Source organism: Ceratotherium simum, chromosome 19 (genome assembly GCF_057802395.1).
Source record: "Ceratotherium simum simum isolate JZ-2026a chromosome 19, ASM5780239v1, whole genome shotgun sequence".
Taxonomy (NCBI): domain Eukaryota; kingdom Metazoa; phylum Chordata; class Mammalia; order Perissodactyla; family Rhinocerotidae; genus Ceratotherium; species Ceratotherium simum.
In genome coordinates, this window is record NC_141918.1 from 23,130,451 (window position 1) to 23,156,974 (window position 26,524).

Genomic DNA, 26,524 nt, shown 5'->3' on the forward strand with positions numbered 1-26,524 from the left:
CTTATATAGTAGTCTATAAAAAAAAAGTTGAACCTGAACCTGACCAAGCCTTTAGATTCAATTACCATTTATAGAAAATACAGAGGAGAAAGGAACATGTTAAATGGCACTTAAGGATACGATCAGCAAAAATCCGTATGACAAGAAACTCTTAGTAGACAAGCAAACCCAAAAGAGGAATTTTAAAAACAAAACTGAGGAATCCATGAATTTAAAAAGATTTAAAGGATTTATCAATGAATTGCAATGTGTGGTCCTTATTTAGATCCTAACTAGAATTATTTAACAAGTTTTTATGATATTTATGAAATAATTCAAAATTTGAATGCCGAGTATTTGATATTATGAAATTATTTTGACCAATTCTTTTTTATGTACAGTATTTTTACAGGTTTTTTTTTTAAAGAGCCATTATCTTTTAAGGATACATACTGAAATAATTATGGATGAAATGATATATCTTGGATTTGCTTCAAAATAATATGCATGTTGGGGAAAGCAGGCAGGAGTTTAGATGAAATGAAGTTGGCCATGAATTGATAATTGCTGAAGCTGAGTGATAGGTACATGGGGTTCATTACCCTATATTATCTACCCTTGTACACGTTGCTTTACATTTTCTACAATAAGAGGCTGAAAACAAAACTACAAGGTATATGTATTAATTTTCAAAATAGAATTTTTTAAAAAATAAGTAACCTTACAGGAAAAATTAGGGTTAAGTCAATGACTGTGATAATCACTCTGCCCTTCCAACCAAAGCCCAACCTTAATTCCTTCAGACCTGAGAACTCTTTTTCTTATTTCTTATCCTGCCCATAAGCCGAGGAGACCTATATTTGTCACTGGTACTGAGTTTATAATCTCCCTTTCCAGCTTATCTGATACTCTCCACAGGGAAGTAGAACTCCCAAAGTCTGTTTATAAACCATTTGAAATTACCCACTTGACAAACTGTAGGAGGCTTTAATACTTATCTAAAAGAAGAAGGACTCTCAGAAAACATAAGGCAGATCCAGAAAGATAAATTCAAGACACTAGCCAATACAGCTGGAGAATTTACTTTTATTCTTGCAATTTTATACTAGGAAGTCAACATTTAATTTAATAATCCATTGTTCACAATTGATTTATAAAAAAACTTTAATCCTTAAATTGTACATCAATATCCTATGACTCCAAATTTTATTTATCTCTCTCCTTTGAGTCTGAAGAAAATGATTATTAAGTTCCACAGACAGCACAGTCCCACTGACATAACATTTAATCTGAAGTCCTACACTCATATGAGAATTAAGAATAGCCAGTATCAAACCGGCCTGAAACCTGATTGTGTTCCTGGCTCAGGATACCTGTAGTAAATTTGTAAATCCACACTAAGACACAAAAATAAACTAGGGTGTGTATGTCATATAAAAAACTTTTCACAGTAGAGTAAAAACATTAAAATGTTACCAGATTTCAACCATATGATGGTGTTTTATCCAATTCGCTTTCAAAATGCCTGATTAACTGTGAATTTAACTCAAATAACTTCATGTAAGATTTTTTTTAAAGTTTGCCCAGCACTTCAAAATGGTTATGGAATTAATATAATTTTTAAAATGTCAAAGTATGCTATACATATTGCACTCTTCTGCTAGGCTGGGCTAGTATCTTCCATGGCAAGATACCAAAGCTACTGAATAAAATACACTTTTAAATCAATAGGTACTTGATTAATTTCCCTGAAATTATCAACATCATTACCAAAATCTTCCAGGATTTTGTAAGATTTGATTCCTTAAATACAGTTTTAAGTTTAACTTAAGGAGGGAAAAAACCCCTCATATATTTGACTTTTTATGTCCTTTTTTGGTCCTTCAATGACCAAAGAGAATTTTAAACAAATTATGCTTCATGTTTCCTGGCTTAATAAAAGCTATAATTTCTATTATCCAAATTAAGAAAAATTATACTAATCAAAAGCTATTAATTTTCAAATGTCTATGTATGTCTGTCTGTAGGTCCCCTTAGAACCTTTCCAAACTTTTATAATCAAGAGAATTTAATCAATTATGTACTAGAATCAAATTAAGTAAGGAAAAACTTATTTTGCAAAAATAAAATCACTTCCCAATATGCTTGACAGAAACAAGCTATTCATTTTCATTTGTGATCCATTGAAGGCATTACTGAAATCTGTCCAATGGTTTATTTCCAACTGGTCCACTATGGAATTCTTCGGAATGTTTTAAGATTGGCTGTAGCTAGAGTTCTGACTTCCATTTGGACCCTGCTCTCCTTCACTGTTCAAGTGGGGAAGAAAGAGATTTTACACTAATTAAAAGACTCATTTTCAACACCCTGATAAGCCTACTAATTTTTAAAGTTAGTTATTCTGTGGTACAACTCTATAAAACAAAGACAATCCTGATTGTAACACAGATGTGGAAAAATTAAAATACAGAAGACTAACATTTGGTTTTATTTTTTTATTCTTGTGTAACTTAATGCCCCCACACATAACAAGCATTCTGAAAGTTAGTGTCTATATACACTCAAAAAATTTAAATTGGGGTATGGGATATCATGGTCATTACAGGTATCACTCAACATAGAGATCAGAGCTGCTTCTGAGCAAATTTCCTATAAAATTAAATCTTACATATAAAATCTTATTCCTACTAATTATGAAAATCAAGAAGGTGTTCTTTCAAAAAAAATTGTTGTTCAAATGCATAATAAAATCATATGTAAATACAGCAAACCCTTATAAGTCAGAAAGAAATATGGTAATTTTCTGGAAAATGCTGAATATTTTAAAACAATAACTAAAACTGAAAATACCAGTAACTGTAGCAATAGGATTACTGCCTTATCTTGTCCATCATCATCTTGCAGCTTCAGGCCCTGCCACTAGTGAAGAATCACTCAGGGAATTTCTGCAAAAAATGCATCCAAAGGCAGCTGTTTGAATGACTGCCTTAAACAGCTCCTTGTATAAGTCAAGTATTAATTTTTTCCAAACAGTAACATTAACTTATCAGATCTACAAATCTACATTAATATCATATAACTTAATTACTTTTCTTAATAAATGATTAAGATGGGTAGCATTTATTTCCCTTCTGACTTTTTCTCCTTACTCCAAAAGATCTGATGTACAGTGAGAACTGAGAACCAATGAACTAAATATATAGATCTTATTAAAAAAAAAAAAAACAAAAAACACAACAAAAACGCCCTCTTAGCACAACTGATTCCTATTTAGCAAAATTATGTTCCTGTGTGCCATGGATCTTCAAGTCACCCAAAGGCCAATATCCTTTATTTGTTTTTATAATATCAGATCAATCATCTTCTAAGTTTTTAAAAACTGCTACTGAAATTTATAAAACAGGATAATAGCCAGTAGTGGAAAAAAATAAATAAATAAATTGACATGGGACTCCTAGAGAATTCTTTATCCCTGAATTTCAGATGAACTCGCCTAATTCTGTTGTTTAAATTTATGTACAGTATATAGCCATATGTTGAGGGATACCTGTAATAGACCTGCCATTGCATTAGGAAAAGTTATTAAATAGGTGATCAGATTAATGTATTTTTTTAAATGAGACATTCTCAATCTATCAAGTCACAAATTAAAAAAAAAATTAACGTGTCATGAAGTTTTAGAATAAATTTTAAGAAAACAAAACAAAATATGGAAAAATATGATAATGGGTATAAAATATATAATTAAATGAAATCGATAATTAACGTCTACAAAGTACCTGTTTGGAGGAGGTTTTGGTTTCGGCATCTTACTAAGAATAGTTGCCATCTCTTTTCTCTCATCGAAATTCTTCCACTGCTCATATAGTTTTAAAATAACCCTGATTATTTCCAAAATCTAGAAGTAAATATTTGAAAAGTTCTTAGTGGCAATGTCAAGCACCATTTAGTACATAAAGAACACACATCACGTACTAGGCATCAATCAGAAAACAGTGCAAAGACAGAGTCTGTGTCCTTCAGGTTAGATTAGACAATCCTGATGTATCTGAGAGCAGTATTTTTACCACCCTGCTATTTGGGCTTTTCCTCCAAGCCTCTCATCCTTTAATATATATGCTCTGTCCATCCTTATCCATCTCTACAGTTGGTTTCCTTCTATCTGCTGATATCTTAACCAAAACAAAATACGGTATGCCACTATGAAGTCGCCTCCTCTAATACCAATTGTTTCAAACAATTTAATGAGAGGTAGTGCACAATGGACACTGTTTTGATTCTCTGTTAACTACTCTACATGAGTTACGGTGCTCAAAAACTGGCAGCTATGAGCCTGTCATATCCAGTTTCCAAATTAGCCCTTTCTTCCTCATCTGAGTTAGACCTAACCTTGGACTAATTCTAATCCTATCAACATTTCAGGAGAAAAGGTACAAAAAAAGGCAAAAACCACTTTGCCAGCAGACAAGCTGTGTTACAGAAGTTTACAGTAGTATTACAATAGTCACTAGGGAGCTTTTAAAATAATCCTAGAGGGGCCGGCTCCGTGGCTTGGCGGTTGAGTGCGCGCGCTCTGATGCTGGCGGCCCGGGTTCGGATCCCGGGAGCGCCCCGAGGCACCACTTCTCCGTCCAACGCGAGGCCGAGTCCCACGTACAGCAACTAGAAGGATGTGAACCTATGACATACAACTGTCTACTGGGGCTTTGGGGGGAAAAACTGAATAAATAAAATCTTTAAAAAAAAAAAAAAAAAAAAAAAATAAAATAATCCTAGAAATTGAAGGTTGTTTTGCAACCAATCAAGCCAAAAATTTACCTTTCTGTTTAAGCCTAAACCGAAAAGAGAAATACAACCTAAATAGTCAACATCAACTCTTCTCACCAGACATGTTTCTTTTTTTTTTTTTTTACCAAAAATCTTCTAAGACTGGTGGACATCATTAGATTTTAGGCTCATGATAAGTAAATATGATGTTAACTTTAAAATGTTCAAGTTTATATTCAACTAAGAGAATTTTAAAGAATACCTTCTCCATATCGACAGAAAGCTCAGCAAACCACTGCCTGGCATCTTTCTGCTGTACAACACAGGCTACATGTAGGCAAGCTGGAAAGAAAATGAGAGACAAAGACCCATGTTTAACTGAAAACATGGAATGTATGGACTTAGAACTAAAGATAAGATTTTCAGTTAAAATTTTCATTGTATTTTCCAATACTTTTTAAAAAATTATATAGATTCATATAATAGTTCCATTGACTATCCCATCAATTTAATAGATATAGATAGAAAAAATTATTGGACTATATTAAGGTTCTTGACATCTCCTGCTCCTCACTGTATGCTAGTCACGGTACAATTGCCTTGAGAGTCAGGTCACGTTAGAGAGGAAAAAATCCAATGAGGGAATTAGAACAGGGAAATGATCCCTGAACAGGAGTACAAAGGAGTGGTCAAATGCACCCACAAGTCAGTGTGACCAAGCAAACCCCAAAAAAACAACAACAGCAGCAGCCAATCAATACGCTGATAAATTTCAATGATATTGACTGTTTTTATATTTCAATTAAAAGCAGTGTTGCCTCTGCTTTTTAAAGTTATTGGCACATGATCAAGTTGGGCAAAAATTGGGCATCCTAGTACAGAGTTCAGTGTTTTTAAACAAATAGAGCTTGGAAAAAAAATGTAATGCACTGTATACAATATAATTATATACATTATAAACTAACAAAGATAATAAAAGAGCCCAAAGACAACAATCTATATCATAACTTTGCCTAATGTAATTCCTATTGAGCAGCCTGGCTCATACCAGCTTATTAAGAGCTATATTTCCTGGTCTGGTTACCCATATGACTTTGCTAAGGATGACATTCTAGGCAAACAGCGACTCAAATGTGAACTGACATACTGGTTGCCCCAAGTCAAACGAAGCCATAAAGTCGGGTGTAGGTCCAGGAGGGACTGAGAGGCCAAAAGACTGAAATTATAATAAGAGGTAATTAAAATACAGTGGAAAATGCCATGACAGGGGCATACACAGAGTAAAGTGGAGACAGAGGAGACATCCTAAACCCAGACTGAGGGAATGTAGGGAGTTTGGGGGTGGGGAAGGTGTCACTAAAGAGGTGATATCTGAGCCAAGTCTTAAAAAAGGTGAGAGTAGGAGCAGAGAATGGTAGGTATATAAACGGTAAAAAGAAGCCGTGGATTTTATCCAGAAATTGGGAGGAGCACTGAAAGATTTTAATTGGGGGACAAATTCTGCATTTTAAAAAGCTCTTTCTAGCTCAGCGTTTCTCAACCTTGGCACTATTCACATTGTAGGTTGGACAATTCTTTGAGACTGCCTTGTGCACTGTAGGATGCTTAGCAGTATCCCTGGCTTCGACCCACTAGGTGCCAGTGGCATCCCACCCCACTTGTGACAAGACATTGCCAAACATCTCCTGGGGAGCAAAATTACCCCTGGTTGAGAACCACTAGCCTAGCTCAAGTGTGGAGGACAGACTGGCTCTCTGAAAACAGGGATGCTGGAGGCCAAACGGCCAGTAAAAAGACTGCTATGGTAACCTGGATAGATATGAGAAGATGGCTATGAGATTACGAAAGAGACAATTGAGAGGAAGGCACAGTAGGTATTGGTTACCAACTAGATGTAGGTATTGAGGGAGATAAAGAGCCTAACTGCTGGGTTTCCAAATAAGGTAATTAATTAATGTAATTGGCCAAGCTAGCAAAGACATTAAAAGGAGCATATTTTTGGGCAAAGTGATGAGTTCAGTCCTGATCATGAGTCTGAGGTGCCAGTGAGATGCCAAAGTGGAGCTATCTAAAAAGGCAGATGGGTATGAAGAACTGCTCAGGAGCAAGATCTTGGTTAAATAAGGAAATTTAAATGTTTCACCACATAAGAGATATTAGAAGCCAGAGTCCTCAGTGAGACTACCCAGGAAGAACAAAGATAGCAGAGATGGCAAAGATGTGGCACATGGCCTGCTATTCCCTCCTTCCTACCTATGTAGATCCCAGCATTCTTTCTCACTTAACCCAGAAGCCACTCCTGAATCCTTCCAAATACAGTGCTTTCAGGGAGCCTCCAGTACTACAAAAGTATAGGTATAACCTATTTGTCACCCCTGATGTAAGAAGGCTAAGAAACATTAACATTTAAGGAATAATTGAAAAAAGAGAAACCAAAGAAAGTAAGTCTGGACTGGTAAGAACGGGAGGGAAAAATCAAGAGAATAGAGTCATGGAAATCAACAGAAGAAAGAAAGAGAACAAACTAACAAGTGTTTAACATATGGTAGGCATTATTTGGTGCTCTACAAGACATCTCGTTTAATTCTTATAACAACTCTGTATGTAGTTATTAGTATCCCCTGCATTTTACAATCCCCTGCATTTTACAATTAAGGAAACAAACTCAGAAAGATTAGATAATTTTCCCACAACTGTAAAGGAAGCAAAATTTAAACCTAGGAATATCTGACTCCAAAGACTGTGTTCTAACCCATTACAGTACTGCATTCCATAGATAGTGGAATGGTAGCTAACTTCTCCTTCCAGGAAGGCATTCAGGACCACAGAGGCTCCTTTACTCAACCTCTGGGGACTTAATTGGGCTCAGGAAACAAAAGACAGGCTCAGTTATTTTATATAAGTTACAACTAACATTAGCAGGCTTACTTCTGAACTTTTCTCCCTCAACAAACAAAAATGTTCTATTCAGACATTGGTTACAATTATTTTAAACGATTAAAAAAAAAAAAAACTTACCAAAAAAGGGGGGTGGGGGGACAATAATCCTGATTTGTGACAGTTGCAGTTCATATTATTGAAAGTTCACATGCAAGGATTAGTCTATTACTTCATGGAACATAAAAACATAAAGTACAATAGGGTGAAATTTCTTTTAGGATGACCTAAACAGGTTTATAACAATTTAACTAATAAAGGTACACCACGCTTACATACCTAAAGCTATCATGAAAGGAGGATACAGTAGGCAAAGATCCGTTCTGTAGGTATCATTCACTATCCTCCTATAGAAATGTAAATCATATTATTACTGAAAGCAGAACTACCTCGTATGATTGTACACTTCCCCCCAGAGAAGGCCAGATTTCCCATCTTTGTACACATTTCGCTTTTATATTATTGAAGCACAGATACAAAGGTGAAAACATCAAGGGAAAAAGATGGATACATGAATGTGACAATGAATAAGAATATTTTAATGAATAAAATTACAGCTAAATATGTTAAGTTTTAAAACCTCACAATAAATTATAATATAAAATAAACATTTTCCTAATTTTTCAAAAATTAGAAAATCAGATAGGAAACCAGAAATTATACAAATGAATTAATATGTATGTTGAATACCACCAAAAAGTATTCTGATTAGTTTAAAGATATCTTAATTTTTATGTAAACAGTCTGTTTTTCTTAAGAATCAAATTTTAATGGAAAGTTATTAAATAGATAATTTAAAGATGCTTATCATTTTAGCATTTATACAAATATAGTTATTAAAATTCAACAAGCAGATATTTGGCTCAACATAAAATATCTTGGGGGCACTGGTTTAGTTACTTTAAAAATACTAAACTTCACGTTTAGTTGTCAACCTTCCTAGCTATAACATGTTACACTATGAATAACTTCTGTTCTAATTACCATGCAAGGGGAAGCAACATGTCTTCTTGGCCCATGTCCTGCACATACTGGAGCAAAGGTCTATAAGGATGATACACTATCAAGCAACAATCCTAGAAACAGTTTAAAAAATGTGTATGTATAAAAACAGATTTATTACAACACAAAAACCTTATCATTACCCAACTGATTTGTAAGTGTGTATTTCAAAATGTATTTCTCTAACTCATGCTTGCTTCCCTCTTAATCTCTTAAGCAAGCAGTACGGCAGCCCTAAACTCTACTATAATAGTGAAGGCAGTGCTCTCTCTGGAATATACCTTGATAAATCGGTTGGCAGTCAGTCAGCATCCATTCCCTTAGAGACTCAAAGTGTCACATCTGCAACACACTGAAACCTCTTATTAGCCTACAAATCCGTAATTCCCAATGGAGGAGCAGAATTCTGCCAAAGACATAATCTGTCTTTAAATAACACCACACACATACACAAATTGTGCAAATAATTTACAGTGGTTTAATGCCCTGACTGGTTTGCTTGTTATCTTTTTATTATAGTTACTATAGAACAGAAAAATGTTCCCATCCTAAGTAGGATATACAAACTACTTTACAGGCTTCCAAGAGGATATCGGTGATGATGCTACTAGGTAATATGATTTCACCATCATGTATCATTGGATGGTTTTAAAGTGCACCTCCCTACAGATCGTTTCTTTAATTCCTAACTTCACTAAATTTGAAAATAAGTTTTACTTGATTAATCACAAGGAAGAAATATACTTACCATTAATTCTAAAAGATAGAATTCACATTCTAATATCTGTTAAAAAAAGATTATAAATGTCAACATGAAACCAAATTAAATGAATCTATTTAGTCTAACATAATAATTTATAGACATCACAGTAATTTATCAAAAATTTTTACCAAAATTTTTTTAAATCAAGGAAAACATAGTAGCTTATATTAGAATGAACATATGCAAAAAAATTACTTTTTACTATTACACAATGCATGCAATTATGATCAGAAAGCATTTTAATCCTTATAAGGAAAAGCCAGCGTCATATAAGCATTCTTATTATTTATTTAAAATATCCTGTATAAAATTCAGTTTTGCAACATTTTCCACTCAACAAATGCAAAAATGCAATTATCTCCACTTAAAATGTTATTCTTATCAGTAAATCAGTAAAAGAAAAGAATACTAAAATGAAACAAAAAGTACAATTTAAATTTCAAATATGGTTTTTATACTGTTCCATTATAGTAGTTCTCAACCACAGCTGCACATTAGTATCACTGGGAGCTTTTAGGAACTACCAGTGCCTGGGCACCAAGTCTGAAAATTATGATTTAGTTGGTTTGGAGAGGCCGCAACATCTAAAAGTTCCCAAGGTGATTTAATGGGCACCCAGTGTCGATAACCACTGCTATGAAGTATTTTTTTAAATGGTAGAAGCAATTTAGCTTTAATTTAGACTAAAGTCTATGTTCTTGTAGTACGTGAAACTGCCATTTCTAGGAGAGTATTCAGTTTATTCTAATATAAAATGGAGATAGTTTATATACAACTTGGACAAGTAGCTTTATTTTATACAATATACTTACATGGTTCATCCTATAAGGAAATTCCTTTGGAAAGGCATATGAAAATCTAGTTTTTACTGCAGAAAACAAAAAACAACTTAGACTGAGAAAATGGGAAAGTGAATTAACCCACAATTTCTTTAACACAGTATAGAATATTAAAGGTAGGGCTAAACCATTTTTAGTAGGAGCTCTTAGAGACGCTTAGCGACACAGATTTTTTTTGTTTTCAGGGGAGGGGAAAGACTGAGTGGTAGGAAGCCCTAGGCCTCCCTATATTACAATTAGAGGGTTTCAATTACATATTTGACATATTAAGAAAGGGTTCTGCTACTTCAAAAATAAATAAGAGGACCAGAAAAAAATCACTGACTTTATCATCTCTAAAAATTTTCCAGCTTTAGAACGGCATTGTTCTATTCTTCAGTAATTTAGCTCAGAAGGAACACGGATTAGATATGTGTTCACAAATACATATGTATATATTTGTAAATATATATAAATAAATATTGGAAAGATAATACAACCAAAAAATGTTAACAGTAGTTATCTCTGAAATATAAGCATTTTTACTAATCAATTCTTTCTAAACTTTTTATAATAAATAGGTATTTCTTTATCAAAAGATGTTTTAATAAAAGCAGGAATATATGTGCAAAGGTCTCTATGACCTTTTTCATACCACACACAAACACATACATACACAGTTACTACTCTTCTTAGTCACTAAAAAAGTACAAATGAAAAAAACTGTTAACTATCAATCCTCCATCTCCTCAAAATGGTCTGAGTGTATACATTTAAGTACTATTTGAGAAAACTGCATTCAAGTCATTATGATGCAACATTTCATTCAATCAAATGACTACTGAGAGGTTCTAGAGGATCTGTTCTGTGATCCCTCCCACTTGTACAAAGCCCAAGTGACCTCACTGAGATTAAAACGAATTTCATTTATTCTACATACTGTATTTTCAAAAAGTTTTATTTTGTCAGTTGAGTATTCTAACAGCTAATTTAAATAGGTAACATCTGCCAAGATTTGAAACGTAAACCATTTAAACTTGATATTAGGAAACTTCTGCTTAGTCTTTCCTTTCCCCCTACTTTAGTTAATTTGAAAACGTACCTATTAAGGTTTCTGAGTTTTACAAATCCTTTTGAGGTAAACAAGATGTAAAGCACACAAGTAAAACAGGTACTTATAACGGTAACCAATCAACAAGGTAGAGTTATCTGTACATAAAACAAATCTACAGCCCTAACCCCTGGAACTTAACACCTAAACTACTGAAATTAGATTTACCTGATACTGTCAACTTCTCTCCTATTCCATGATAAAATCGCTCTGCATTTTGATTTTCTATCTTCTAATCCTTTTCTTCCTTGGAGGAAAATGCATCCTTCTTCCCTGTTGCTACCCCCACCACTGTGCATTGCTTTCATCTACTCAATTGATAGTTCCTACGTTTTTTTTTCACCTTTAACCATTCCTCCTCCAATAAATCTGTTCCATCACTTACTAATATGCTCAAATGTCCCTTAAAAACAAAAACAAAACTTCTACCAAATTATATTCCTCTTCCTTTTTCAAGTAGACTTTATTTTTCAGAACAGTTTTAAAGTTTTTTTTTTCTTTTTTTTTAGATTTTATTTATTTTTTTCCCCCCAAAGCCCCAGTAGATAGTTGTGTGTCATAGCTGCACATCCTTCTAGCTGCTGTATGTAGGACAGCATGGCCGGAGAAGCGGTGCGTCGGTGCGCGCCTGGGGTTCCAAACCCAGGCCGCCAGCAGCGGAGCGTGTGCACTTAACCGCTAAGCCACGGGGCCGGCCCTAGAACAGTTTTATAATTTTATTTATTTATTTTTTTTCCCCCAAAGCCCCAGTAGATAGTTGTATATCATAGTTGCACATCCTTCTAGTTGCTGTATGTGGGACGCGGCCTCAGCATGGCCGGAGAAGTGGTGCGTTGGTGCGCACCCGGGATCTGAACCCAGGCTGCCAGCAGCAGAGCGTACGCGCTTAACTGCTAAGCCACGGGGCCGGCCCATAGAACAGTTTTAAATTTACAAAAAACTGAGAAGATAATACAGAGAGTTCCCATTACTCCCTATTATGGATTGAACATTGTGTCCTCCAAAATTTGTATGTTGAACCCCTTGTGATGGTATTTGGAAGTGGGGCCTTTGGGAATTAATTAGGTTTACATGAGGTCATGAAGGTGGAGCCCCCATGATAGGATTAGTGTCCATATAAGAAGAGGAAGAGACACCAGAGATCTCTCTCCCTTTGCCATGGGAGAACTCAATGTGAGGAGGAGGCTGTCTGCAAGCCAGGAAACAAATCATGGCCGATCAAGGCAGGCACTTTCATCTTGGACTTCCCAGCCTCCAGAACTGCAAGAAATAAATCTCTGTTGTTTAAGACACCCAGTCTATGGTATTTTGTTACAGCAACTCAAGCAGACTAAGATACCCCCTCACCTAGTTTCCCCATCTTACATTAGTATGGTACATTTGTTATTATTATGAACCAATATAGATAAATTATTATTAACTAAAATCCATAGTTTACTCAGACCTCCTTACTTTTTAACCTAACATCCTTTTTCTGTTCCAGGCTCTTCCAGGATACCACATTACATTTACTTGTCATGTCTCCTTAGATTCCGCTTGGCTGTGACAGTTTTCCAGACATTCCCTGTTGTTAATGACTTTAACAGTTTTTAGGAGTACTGGTCAAGTATTTTGTAGGTTAACCCTCTACTGGAATTTGTCTGATATTTATTAGACTGGGGTTTTGGGGTGCTGGAAGGAAGACCACAGAGGTGAAGTGCCACTTCATTATAACACATCAAAGGTACATACTATTAATGTGATTTATCACTGTTGATATTAACCTCAATCACCTGACTGAGGCAGTGTTTGTCAGGTTTCTCCACTGTAAAGTTATTCCCCCCACCCTTTTCATAATGTACACATTAGAAGGAAGCCAACACCTAAGGGAAATTTACGCTTCCCCTACTTGAGGGTGGAGTTCGATACATAAATTATTATTTCTATCAGTGTGGACTCATGGATATTTATTTTATCCTTTGGGTTATAATCCAATACTTGTTAAATTTTGTTGCTAAAATTCTTCCAACTTTGGCCATCGAGAGCTCTTTCAGTTGGCTTTTGTGTCCCTCTGACATATCCCCATTACTGTAGGGTGTTTCTTTTCTGAGTACTTCCTTGGCACTATAAAATGTTCCAGGTCTATCTTGTGTATTTCCTGCTCCAGTCCTAGAAGCAGCCATTTCTCCAAGGAACCCTTTTACTAGAGAATGGTATTAGAAACAAAGATTAAATTTAATTCTTTTCAGAACCCACTTATTCTCCTCTTCTGGTACCACCTTTACCCCCTCAATGTCCAGGCATGAAACTTCAAAAATCATTTTTGACTCTTCTTAAATCCTTTCTTTTCAAAAGTCCTGCTGATTCTATCATTCAAATGTAGCCTGCTGGTTCTCCTTGTTGGCTGCCAAAACATTATTTTAAGCCTTCATTAGCGCTCACCTAGATTACTTCAATAACTTCAAAAAAATTCTTTTCCATCTTAAACCTCTTAGCTTTTATTTCTCACAGCACCCTGTGGTGACAGCACTCACTACAGTTTGTAGTTTACATAAAACTATTTCAGAGAGGTTTTTTTTTTTATTGATGTCATAGTCTATAACATTGTGAAATTTTACTTGTACATTATTGTCAGTCATCATATAAATGCATCCTTTCCCCCCTTGTGCCCAACCCTCAATCCCCTCGCCCTGGTAACCACCAAACAGTTCTCTTAGAGAGGATTTTTTTTGGTTGTTTTTAAATTGTGGTAAAAATACACATTACATAAAATTTACCATCTTTAACCATTTTTAAGTATACAGTTCAGTAGTATTAAGTACATTCACACTGTTGTGCAACCATCACCACAATTCATCTCCAGAACTCGTTTCATCTTGCAGAATTGAAACTCTATACCCATTAAACAATAACTCCCCATTTCCTCCTCCGTCTAGCCCCTGGCAGCCACCATTCTACTTTCTATCTCTATTAATTTGATGACACTAGGTACCTCATATAAGTGGATCATACAGTATTTATCTTTTTGTGACTGGCTTATTTCATTTATCACACTGTCTTCAAGATTCATCCACGTTGTAACATGTGAAAAATGTCAAAATTTGTCTGTCTACTTCGACTCACACTCTCCTCCAATTCACCTTACATAATTCTGCCAGATTCACCTTCCTAATGCACAATTCTGGCATCACCCTCTTTTTGAAAAATAAAGCTTTCAAAGGTACCACCACTGTCAACAGAACAAACTGCAGATTCCTCACTGGAGGCCCTCTATTATCTGGCCTTAGCCAGGTAGGCTTTTCCCCCCTATTTCCTTACTCATCATTCACTTAACATAACTCATTAGCTTTCCCTATTTTTGACCAAACTGTTCAATGTTCCTAGGCTGTCTTTCCCCTACACTTCCCCAGGTTCAAATTCTATCTTTCTTCACTGAATTCTATTTAAGCCTTTCTGGATTCATATAACAAATAATCTTTTCCCACTCAAAACATTCACTGCATTCTCTGAAACTCTCTTATACCACTTATTTTCTTCTGTATTCATATTTGTATATGTTGTCTTATTTTCTTGTCCTTAAATTCCTTGTGTTTATCTTTGTATCCACCACTGCATCCAGTATGGTGTTTTCCAGTGATAATCATGCTGTTGTTGATGATGATGATAGTACCACTAAAATTTACTGAGTATTATGGACTGAATTGTGTCTCCCCCACTCACAAATTCACGTTGAAGCTCTAACCTGCAGTGTTACTGTATTTGGAGCTAGGACCTTTAAAGAGGTAATTAAGATTAAATGAGGTCAGGGGCTGGCCTGGTGGCACAGCTGTTAAGTGCGCAAGCTCCGCTGCAGAGGCCCGGGGTTCGCAGGTTCTGATCCTGGGCACGCACTGACACACCGCTTGTTAAGCCATGCTGTGGCGGCGTCCCATATAAAGTAGAGGAAGATGGGCAAGGACGTTAGCCCAGGGCCAGTCTTCCTCAGCAAAAAAGAGGAGGATTGGCATTGGATGTTAGCTCAGGGCTAGTCCTTCTCACAAAAAATAAAATAAAATAAATGATTAAATGAGGTCATAAGGGTAGGGCCCTAATTCTACAGGACTGGTGTCCTTATAAGAGGAAGAAACACTAAGGGTACACATGCACAGAGAAAGGGGCATGTGAAGATACAGCAAGAAGGCAGCCAACTGCAAGCCAGGGCGAGAGGCTTCAGGAGAAATCAATTTGTTGACACCTTTATCTTGGCCTTCCAGCTTTCCAAACTGAGAAAAGAAATGTCTGTTGTTTAAACCAACCAGTCTCTGGCATTTTGTTACGGCAGCACTAGCAAACTAATACACTGAGCGAAGCACTCTTCTAAGAGCCGTATTGATTTTAACTCATTTGATCCTCATAACAACCCTATGACATAGATATTATTAATAGCCTTATCTTGCAGATGAGGAAATTGAGAAATAGAGAGGTCATATTTTGCTCAATTCATCACATAGAAAGCACTGGAGCTGAAATTTGAAACCTAAGCTGTCTGGGCCTATATAATTCACTATACAATTTGTGAAATAAATAAAATAGTCTACTATAAAAATTTCCTATTCATTGGTAACCAAACACTCTTATTAATATATCTTTAAGCCTTTGCATGAAAGATATAAACAAATGAACCTCGGTAATACGTTATTTTACATTTTTAAAAATATACACCCTTCTAAAAAATTTGGAAAACAGACTAAGCAGAAAATAAGGCACCTATAATCTACTACTCAGAGATGAGCACTGCTAACATTCTGGTAGATTTCCTTCCAGTCATTTTTCAATTTTTTAATAATTCGATTTTACAGAGGGCAATTCAATACTTCATTAATGTGACATATTTGGTATATTAAAGTCTACAGCAAAACTGATTACTACTCTTCTATCTTTAAAAGAATAAGATATGACATGGAAAAGATTGAATTAGATTATTACACTCTTCTCAGAAAGGGAAATGATCCCAAAATAGGAAAATCAGTCAGGCTCACAAACTTAAAACCACAAAAAACCTTCTTATGCTTCTTCTGTGTAAGATCACAGAAGAAAAAAAAAAACTAATCCGAATTATCTTTTGTTAGGTGATGGCTTTTTGCTTAACCTATGAAGATGGAGCACAGCATAATGTTAATACCTGTGTACAATACTTTACAACTGCTACTTTACAATGTTATTTCCTTTAATACCATGACTCACAGGCAGCTAAACCCCATTTTTTTAGATAAAGAACTAAGGCCAAAACGTAAAGTAACTTGCTCAAGGTTATGCAGCTGCTGCTTAAAGACAGAACTGGGGCTAAGAATCAGGTCTACTGACTACAGAGTCAGCATTTTTTTCTGCACCATGTTTTTCCATATGGAGGTAAAATACATAATTCCCATCAAAGACATATGTTACAGTTGCTAAAGAAATAGCTTATTCCATCCACAAGACTGACACAATGGCTGGTCATTAGGAAGCAAAAAATATAGTAAAGTAGGGAAATGAATTTTTTCTTTACCCTTATCATAAAATTAAGAGCCACTGAGTTGTTTTTGGATCAATTGTTACTATCCATTTTTAACATTAAACATCATGTCTTAGAGATAATACTATCAGTGTTTAAAAAATTTTTTATTTTAACTTTATTTTTACCCATAATACACTAGCCATAAAGGTGTCCTTAGGAGAGTTAATAAACCCGACTAATCTCTCAGAGGCCTCATAAACCGAAAAATATCTACATCCTATGGAGTTTTCTTTAGAAGCACAACCTTAAAGCAGAATATACTTTTTGCACTTACATACAGAAGTAGCAGCAGAAATCAATCTTGTATTTGAGACTACTCCAAATTCCTAGAGAAAGAAAAGTAGATGAGATCAGGTACATATTAACCCAACGAACCTAAGGGTGTCTGAGGTCTACTCAAAACCAAGTATTTCCTACATTCCCCCAATGTTTATAGTCTGTTCATCTCTTCCTACTTGTGGTATGAAGTACTGAAATCTCTAAATACATTATCTTTCCGTAAAATTGCTAGAATTTAAGACGAACGTTTAAATAATTTTATAATTTAATATCATTGAAAGATACCAAATTAGAAACCAAGCCCTAAAGTAACAGTGCCAGTTTTCTGCACTCAAATTAGTTTCCAAGAAGATTGTTAGATTCTACACTTAATTGCAAGAATAAATATTAAGTATGCTTCCTATTCAATTGAACCTGGACTAATGTGCAGGTACTTCATACCATTTAATAATAAAACAATTGAGTCTCTGAAGAAGATAAACTTTAATATCACCAAAAGAACTCAAAAGACCATGTAAACAATTCTTTTCAGAACAGGGAGACAAGATGATATAAGACTTCCAATGTCAGTTCCCATTTCCTCCTTGAACTTAATATACGAGTGTTGTAAAAATAACTAAAATTTATCAGATGATGGACATATACTGTCTCATAACTTCATAAGATTCCTAAAACCTTCATGTCATTTTAAAACAGAAAAATCAAGAATTGGTTCCTTATCCAACAAAAGAAACTAAACTAATCATAGTCTATTCAAATACCTTCAACCTACATCCTTATCCTACGTGTGTGTGTGTGTGTGTGTGTGTGTGTGTACGGCGGTGGAGGGGGGATACATGTGTGTGCATATATATTTATATTTAAACCTCAAACCATAATAATTGAAACTAAAAATTAAATGCCTGAGGCATCTTAAATGCCATTTCTATACAATTCCCATAAAACTAGACAAACACAGAAAGATTTGGTCATAGTTAAAGATAAAAAGAAAATAATGCTATAACCAAATATGAAAGAATACATTTTTTTCCAGGAATAACTCTTTATCCAAAATTCTTAAAGTGAAAATTTTCACTCAGTAAATCATAAAACAGGGTTCTACTCAGTAAATCATGTAACAAAACATATTTAACAAACAAGACAAATTAAAAGCCCAAGTTAATCTACAAGAGTAGAAGATTATAAAGATTTTGTCTTGGTTTCCCATAGTGGTTGTGCTACATAAAATTACATGGTAATATTTGGAGAAACCACTCCATAATACAGGCCTTCTATAAACATTTTCTCTTCCTTTAAAGAACTTAACAACAACAGAGCGGGATCTGCCTCCTTAAACTACCACTTAAAATTAGAAAACTTTAAACCTCTAGAAAGCTTTTCCTAATATTATTTCTAATACAGTCAACTCTCATTTTAGGTAATAGTTCGGAAAGATGTCATGGATAATCCTAAATAATGGCTAAAACAAAACAAGTAACAAAAGGAATGTAAACTTACTAGGTTAAGATTACATTCAATATTCACAAATAAAATTACTATTCTAAAGACACCATCCAAAGATTGAAGCATAACACAAAGGTTTCATAACACTAAAGATTGCATTGATCAGTTTTGAAAACCAGTCAGTATCTGCTATAATTGTCTGAATTTTAGCTGAGCTCTCTCAAAACTACTGAAAATGTAAATAAGCTGAGCTGAGATTTGGTCTCACCTGCAAGTTCCCATCTCTCTTCTCTCTCTCTCTCACTTAATTTCTCTACCCTCACTACCCAAAATATTCCTTGTTAGAATCTCTATAGCAATAGCCACCCCTAATCCTTGCTTTCCCTGTGGCTTGGTAGACAAGCCAATCATGAGGAGGCAGGGAGGGAAGACAGTAGGGCATAGGAAGCATAGGGAGAAGAGGGACATTCTCAGGTTATAGTAGACAAGCTGCGGCACTTATGAAGACTACTTAGTGCCAAACAATAAATGTCTTAGAAGCAGTAGAGCAAAGCAGCTAAGAGCATGGGATTAGGAGCTAGACCTGGGGTTCAAATACTAGCTCTGTCACTTAACAGCTCTATGATCTTAGCCAAGTTTCTTAATCTCTCTGTGCCTCAGTTTCTTCATTTATAACATGAGACTATTACTACTATATATCCCATAGTTTGTTATGAGGATTAAGTCTGTTACACTTGTAAAAGGACTAAGAATAGCTTTTGGTACATAGTAAGTGCTAGATGTTTGTTAACTGAATACATAAAATAAAGATATGTATATATTTATTTGATTTTGTATAAATTTCAATATTTTGCATAAATCACCATCTGTTATTATTTTTACACAGTTAATGTGAAAACTGGGACAGATTAACCAACACTCATGGACTATACTTTGATGAAGAACAGAAAATTATTTCATACCTCCACTTTGGATGCCAAAAACACACATGTAGGAGCCATCAATACAGGATCTATACTTTTCAGAGAATACCTAAAATATGATAAAGTTAAATGTCATTGATATAGAAAACACATGGAAAAAAACAAGATAACTCTATGGTGAACACATGAGTTATTTATACTAAGGTTCATCAACATCAGGTAAGAATTTCAAATAGGCATAACATAGTCCCGAAATAAAACAGCCCTACCTGGCATAGAATCTCTTGAAATAGACTGTAGCAGTGGCAATAACTTGTTGTCTTAATTTAAGATGTTCACCTAATGCTTGGATAACTAAAAGAAAAATAATAAAGTTTTAAATATATCTTCCGGTATCATTATAATATTAACACTGAACAATAACTTCCATGTGGTTAAATCATGACTATATTCACTTTTAACAAAGAGAAAACCCTATACATGCTATAAAGCTCTACTTGGATCACAGTGGTCTAGTATGAGAATTTGCAAATTTGTTAAAAAAATATATAGGTATGCATAACCCATAACAAATAGAAATTGCCCCATAGGAAAAATTATTCTTGCATTAAGGAGGTTGAATGATAGGTATATTTCCCCTCCATCTTCTAACTATTTTCAATGCTTTTCATATTATCTTTAGAATAAATAAGAATAAAAAGGAAATATCAAGACACCTATCAAACTCATGATAATTACTGCTTTAAAGTTTATTTTAAAAAATCGATAATGAATCCTCAAAACAACAGAGAAGTAGGATTGCAGAAGAGTGAACTGAGGGTTAGAAAGATCATGTGACAAAGCTACCATGTGGCACAGCAAGGATCTGCTGACTCTAAATCCCCTTCCCTCCAAAGCAAACTTGTAAGACAGGAATGACCAACACTGGATGTCAATCCAAAGAATCAAAGTACTTTGCTTCAGCCAATCTTAAACTGGGTTTACTAATGCATTATAAAGGCTTAGGGAGATAACACTTTCAAATGGTCTTGAGTGTCTCTGACATATAAGATTCACAAAAGACTTTATTTAGATCACTTAAAAAGAAAGACAAATGATAAAAAACAACACGTGTAAATAAAAATGTTAAGTAGGGACTAAAACAGTTCATCACAAATTACTATAAAAAGTATTTTACTTCAGAGGTAACCAACTGTACCATTTCAACCAATTAAAGAAAAGTTTACCATTTGTAAAAAATATTTGTAATTTCCAATACTCTTCTTCTGAGAGAAACTTTAAGTCCTTTTGGCGTTCCTTCAACAGATCTTGTTTATCCAAAATCCATTGCAAACTAGAAGAAGCAAAGATTTTAAGACATGCTATAGAAAATCAACTAACAAAAAACATTCTGAAATTGAAGGGTTGTTAACATTCTGAGAAGTACAAAATACAAGTAACCTTGAAAGACAGTATTTTTCACATTTCTTGCAACTCTTGACACTAAGACTTATCTCACTAATAAATGTATACATGCCCTGAAAAAAATTCTGCTCTAATCTTTTCTCTTCTTTCTCAGTCTCTCTTTCTTACTAGATTATACTGTATTTCACTGATTCTAAGACTCTGATATCAAGATGCATCTTACAGAGAACAGACTGGTAGTTACCAGACGGGAAGGGGGTGGAGGGGAGAGGGGGGCGGCGCAAAAGAGACACATGTGTATAGTGATGGGTGGAAACTAGACTTTCGGTGGTGAATACGATGCAGTCTATACAAAAGCTGAAATAAAATTTACAGTGTTATAAACCAATGTGACCTCAATAATTTTTTTAAAAAAGATGCATCTTACAGTGATGCCTTAGCAATTTAATTAACAGTATGTTTATTCTTTCTTAGTGACACACAAAATAATGAAATTATTTGGCACCAATTGATGGTACCTTAGATTTGATGAAGTATATCTTTTCTCAGTTGCTCATGAGTAACTAGAGTATTTAATTTCCCTACTTCATAAATTTCAATCATGTTAAAAGCTGTTTCAGAATTTATAACACTGCCTCCTCCTCCTGCCTAGTCTATTTTTAACCAGATATGAAATTGACATGACCCAAAAAAACTATTCTGCAACATGCTTTTGTCACTCAGTATGTATTGGAAGTCTTTTTATGTCAATGAATTTGTTCTTCAGCATCCTTTTAAATTGCTGCACAGCATTACGGATGGATCATTATTTATTTTGTTAATCTCTATTGAGAGGCATGTAGGTTATCATTTTTTCACTATTACAAGTAATGCTTTAATGAATATCTTTGTAATTCATCCTTGTATATTTGAGTAATAACATATTTGGAATAATTTCCTAGAACTGATGGATCAGTTTTGCTGGTAACTTGGGTATACACTGTAAGTTTGTCTTCCATAAAAGTCAAACCAATTTCCATTCCTATTAACAGCACATCAGTGCATCCTAAAATATTTAACCCTGTGGGTTAATGCCAATCTTTTAAACACTTTACAACTTAAAGTCAAAGTAGTAGCTGTGGTTTTTTTTTTTTATTTACTCCTGAAGTTAAACATTTTTCCATCCCTTTATTGGCCAAACATAGTTCTTCTTTTGCACACTATAATTCTAATATGACCATTTGTCTAATGGGATGGTCATCTTTTAAAGATTAAGAGATTCTTCTGATCTAAAATTTGTATATATGGATAATAAATCATTTCTCTGTCAAATATGCTGCAAACATTTCCCAAGTTTAGCATGATCTCTCAATATTTAATCATTTGTAATACAGAAATCTGACTCACTCATTTATTCAAATCTACCCATATTTTACTTTGATTTTATGCTTGTTCCCTGGCACAAAATGATAAAAAAAAAATTCACTTGTTTTCTAATACCTACCCTTCAGGCTTCGTTCTTTCAATTTGTGATCCATCTGAAATTTATTTTGGTACAGGATGTAAAGTAGGAATCCAGCTAAATGTTTTGTCAAATGCTTATCCAAATGTTGCCAAAGTATTTCCTGATGGATAATTCTATCATTATATTTGGATCCTCTTTATAATTTCCTATTTTTAACTTGTTTTTCTTATTCCCATGCCATGCTATTTTAAAACATATAAAATTAAATAATTAAAATCTGGTATGGAAAATACCCCCTTGCTACTATTCTTCAGAAATTTCTGGCTATTCTATTACAATTATTATTCTAAGACCCACCTGAACTTTAGAATCCTTAAGTCAAGTCCCAAAACAGGAAATCCATTCAAAATTTTCTTTGGGACTGCATTAAGTTAAAAGATCAAGACAGGAAGAAATAATATCTTTACAATGCTAGAATTCAAAGTTCATTTAGTAAAGTCTTTATCTTCTATTACAGACGTTAAAAATTTTCTTCCATTAGGCTCTGTACATTTCTTAAGTTTATTCTTGAGTATTTTATATTTTCTATTGCTATTGTAAATTATATTTTTCTATCAATCATTTAAAAGAAAGCTTTCTATTTTACATTTTGTAACTGTACACCTTTTTAAACCTTTATTTCTAATAATTTTTCAATTAATTGAATTTTCTAGTTAATTTTATCTCCACATATTGATAATTTTGTCATTCTTTTTATATCTCATTCTCCTATCAATTGCATTGAGTAGCACAGTCAGAACAATGTTAAAGAGGCACCATAAGTTTCCTAATGTTTCACCATCAAATATCTCTTAATGCTTTGATATGTTTTTATCACATTACAAAAGCATCCTATTTATGTTTTAGTAAAAGCTCTAGTCAACAGATGTTGAATTTTATTAGATGTCTTCTTGGTGCCTTCACTGTTTATTAACAGATTTCCCAATATTGACTATACTTCTACAATAAAATCACTGTCATTTTTTATACTTTTAATGTAATGCTGGACTCCATTCGGTAATATTTTATGTTTGCATCAATATTCAAAAGTGAGACTGTTTTTAGTGCTACCTTTGCTTGATTTTATCAGCGTTATCATGGCACCATAAAGAGAACTGGAAAGCTTTCTTTCTCTGTGACCTGGAACAATGTCAACAGCAGATTCGCCTGAAAAGTGAGAAAAAATTTATCCTTGAAATAATGTGGGCCTAGAGCATTTTTTAAGTAGTATCCCTCCGGTAACTTTCTTAAGTTGTTTTGGCTTTCAAATTTACTACCATGGAAACAACCCAAAGGTACATCTGGGTTTATTGACTTTTCTCATTCCTAATTTTGTTTTTTTTTGTGAGGAAGACCAGCCCTGGGCTAACATCCGTGCCCATCTTCCTCTGCTTTATGTGGGACGCGGCCACAGCATGGCTTAACAAGTGGTGCGCTGGTCTGCGCCCAGGATCCGAACCGGCGAAGGCCGCCACAGCAGAGCTCGAGCACCCAACCATTTGCACCACCGGGCCAGCCCTCTAATTTTGTATTTTTATATCATTCCTTTTCACCTTGATTCAGCTAGCAGTAGTTTCATCTTCTGTTTTGGTTTTCTCTTCCAAAGAACCAGCTCTTTATAACTTCTGACAATTTTTTTTCCTTTTAATACATTACTATCAGTGTTACCTTTATTAAGTCTTTTTTTCTGTTTTTCTTAGGTTTATTTCACTGTTTCCTTTTCAATATTCTTAAGTAGAATATTTGTCTTATTTTTATTCTTTCTTAGTTATTCAGTTAAATTTTCAATTATGTTGATTTCTCAGTTATGTTAATTTTCTTAAATTTGGCGCCAGCTATAATCCCACAGATACAGATATATATTGATCTTATTATGTTAGTTCCTAGATATTATGTAACTGTATCTTCAGTTACCTCTTTGATACAATAAAGTATCCAGAGTTGGTTTTGCAGTTTTTATCTTTGTTACCTGTTTGTTAATTCACTCAGTCAACCAGCAAGTATTTAACACCCTTCTAGTTTTACTGCATCTTGGTGAAAGAATGTGCTGTGTTCTACTTCAACTTTCTGGAAAATATTGTGATTCACTCTGTTCCAGAATTATTATTAATTTCATCTCTACAGTCATTTTATGTTTTTAAAAATATAAATTTCACGTAGTATGGAAGGTAAAACCAATACAACTTATAATTCTAAGATTCATCATTATTTATGTGTTACTAAGAAAAAAATTGCCATGCTGATTTCAGAAATGTTAAAATGTGCAACTTAGAGCCATGAAATACAGCATATTTCAAGTCAATTTTCCCTTTTCACCAAAATCACCTAAAACAATGGCTTTCACAATCTTTTTGTTTGTTTGCTTTTCCAGAATTGACTGTCTGGTCTTTCCTACTCGTTACCTTTTGCAGATCATGGGCTCCATGATTCGCAAGGGATCTGAGTAGGGCAAAGTGGCCCCTTCCTCCAGGACTATTTGAATTGGGAGGCAAGGACAGTTTCAAAAAACCACATTTAATATTATTTTTATATTTGAAAAGTGAAAAAATAATTGCTTTTATAAAATAGATCCTGCCCCCCTTGTGATAAGCGTTCTCATTATGCCAACAGTAAATGAAAGCCTAATGAAAACACCTATCAAAAGGGAGGCAGGATTTTTTTTTTAGAAAGTTGAATACCGCTATAACTTCTGACAACCAACAGCTAGCTACCTGTTAATCCTCTCAGCTTCTTTCAAAGTTTATCAGCATCTCTCTTCTCCATTACCTAAATTTTCTGCATTTTAATTTTGCCCAAGCAAATATTTCAGTGAGTGAAAACAGTGTAAAATAAAAATATGATCAGAAGTAAAGCTTCTAGAGCATTTCCTCTCCACAGAATCGCTTTACAGCAAAAGGAAAACTTGCTTTTCTAAAAACAGGTTTCCAAGCCCACTGTTTTTTTTTCGTGCAAAGGGCTAAAAAAAAAAATATAACAGAAATCCGTCTTCTTCACAGAATCAAAATTTAAGTTACAGTTACTAATGCTCTTATCATTAAAAATTATTTACACTAAGGTATCATCATCAAATTCTGTTCACCTTTCAACTGTACAGAGGAAAGCCTGGTCAAAGTTCAACTAGTCCCATCACCCATCTTCCTGCCTAATTAAACAAATACATTTAGGGGAAAGTGTTTTTCATATTACTCTAGCTCTTCCTGGAAGAGCTAGACAGAAACAATATCTTATTCATGAAAAAGGTTAAAGAAATCGGCAAAGTCACTGTAAAATAAAACATATGGCACAGACTAACAAAATGGATAAACTCTGAGAGCACCTGCCCTAGACCTTACCAACCTAAAACTCCATCGAGGCATAAAGTAGTGGCAGAAAGCGGTTAGTGGGAGAACAAGCCTGGCTCCCCCTTCTCCCCGGAATAACATCAAATCCACTCAAGACAGAGGGGCAACGACAAAGGACGACGATGCCGATCCCCTGAAGACATCCCAGGCCAAAGCGAACCACAACTGTCCCGAAGAGCCAGCCTCAGTCCTGACTGTGTCACACTTCCCATACCTGTCCCCACCCCATCCCCCCCACCCCAGGCCTAGCTAATCCGAGAACCCGAAGTTAAACTCGCGAACCTTCCTTCCTCGGAGACTGAAGCCTCTCCCCCCGCTTCCCGCTCACAGATCATTCCCCCCTAAACCCGGCCAGGGGGCTGGGAGAGGGGAATCGCCAGAGAAGAGCGCTTCCGGCCGCCGCCGCCTCCCGAGAGACCCCGCGGCGCTCGGGACAGGGGCCGGGATCCAGGCCAAGCCGAGTCGCAGGCCCGTCCTCAGCGCCCCCCAAAGAGCCGGCCCCGGGCGAGAAGACGGAAGGCCACACTTACTAATGGGAGCTCTGCCAAAAGTTCCCTGCCATGGGACACAGCCTGCCCTGATAAAAAAGCACCAGCCGGCGGAGTGGCCCGCGGAGCGACCATAGACTCAGCCCGCCCGGTAACCGCGCTCCTCAATCTGATCTGCTCGGCTCCGCTCCGCGGCGGCGACGGTAGAGGAAGAGGATGGCACCGTATTCGCCTTGACGCCGGCCGGCAACACTACTGCATAAACCCGTTC

At 35.2% G+C, this 26,524-nt stretch overlaps 1 protein-coding gene across 4 annotated transcripts; it reads right to left on the bottom strand.

The window, feature by feature from the left end:
• Window positions 1-1,045: 1,045 nt before the first annotated feature.
• On the bottom strand, window positions 1,046-26,524 carry CCNC (cyclin C). 4 transcript variants are annotated; one of them, XM_004422150.3, is made up of 12 exons: window positions 26,296-26,524; window positions 20,764-20,870; window positions 19,807-19,891; window positions 19,577-19,646; window positions 17,167-17,218; window positions 10,261-10,316; window positions 9,434-9,469; window positions 8,668-8,759; window positions 7,963-8,030; window positions 5,009-5,088; window positions 3,759-3,877; window positions 1,046-2,288 (listed from the first exon to the last, which is right to left on the bottom strand). In XM_004422150.3, exons 1-12 carry the CDS (start codon window positions 26,325-26,327, stop codon window positions 2,234-2,236), a joined length of 852 nt encoding a protein of 283 aa, XP_004422207.1. In that variant the 5' UTR covers window positions 26,328-26,524; the 3' UTR covers window positions 1,046-2,233. The 4 variants fall into 4 exon arrangements, with proteins under 4 accessions (XP_004422207.1, XP_087300047.1, XP_087300048.1 ...); XM_087443921.1 differs by lacking the exon at window positions 26,296-26,524 and adding an exon at window positions 26,048-26,241; XM_087443922.1 differs by lacking the exons at window positions 1,046-2,288; window positions 26,296-26,524 and adding exons at window positions 2,327-2,924; window positions 26,048-26,246.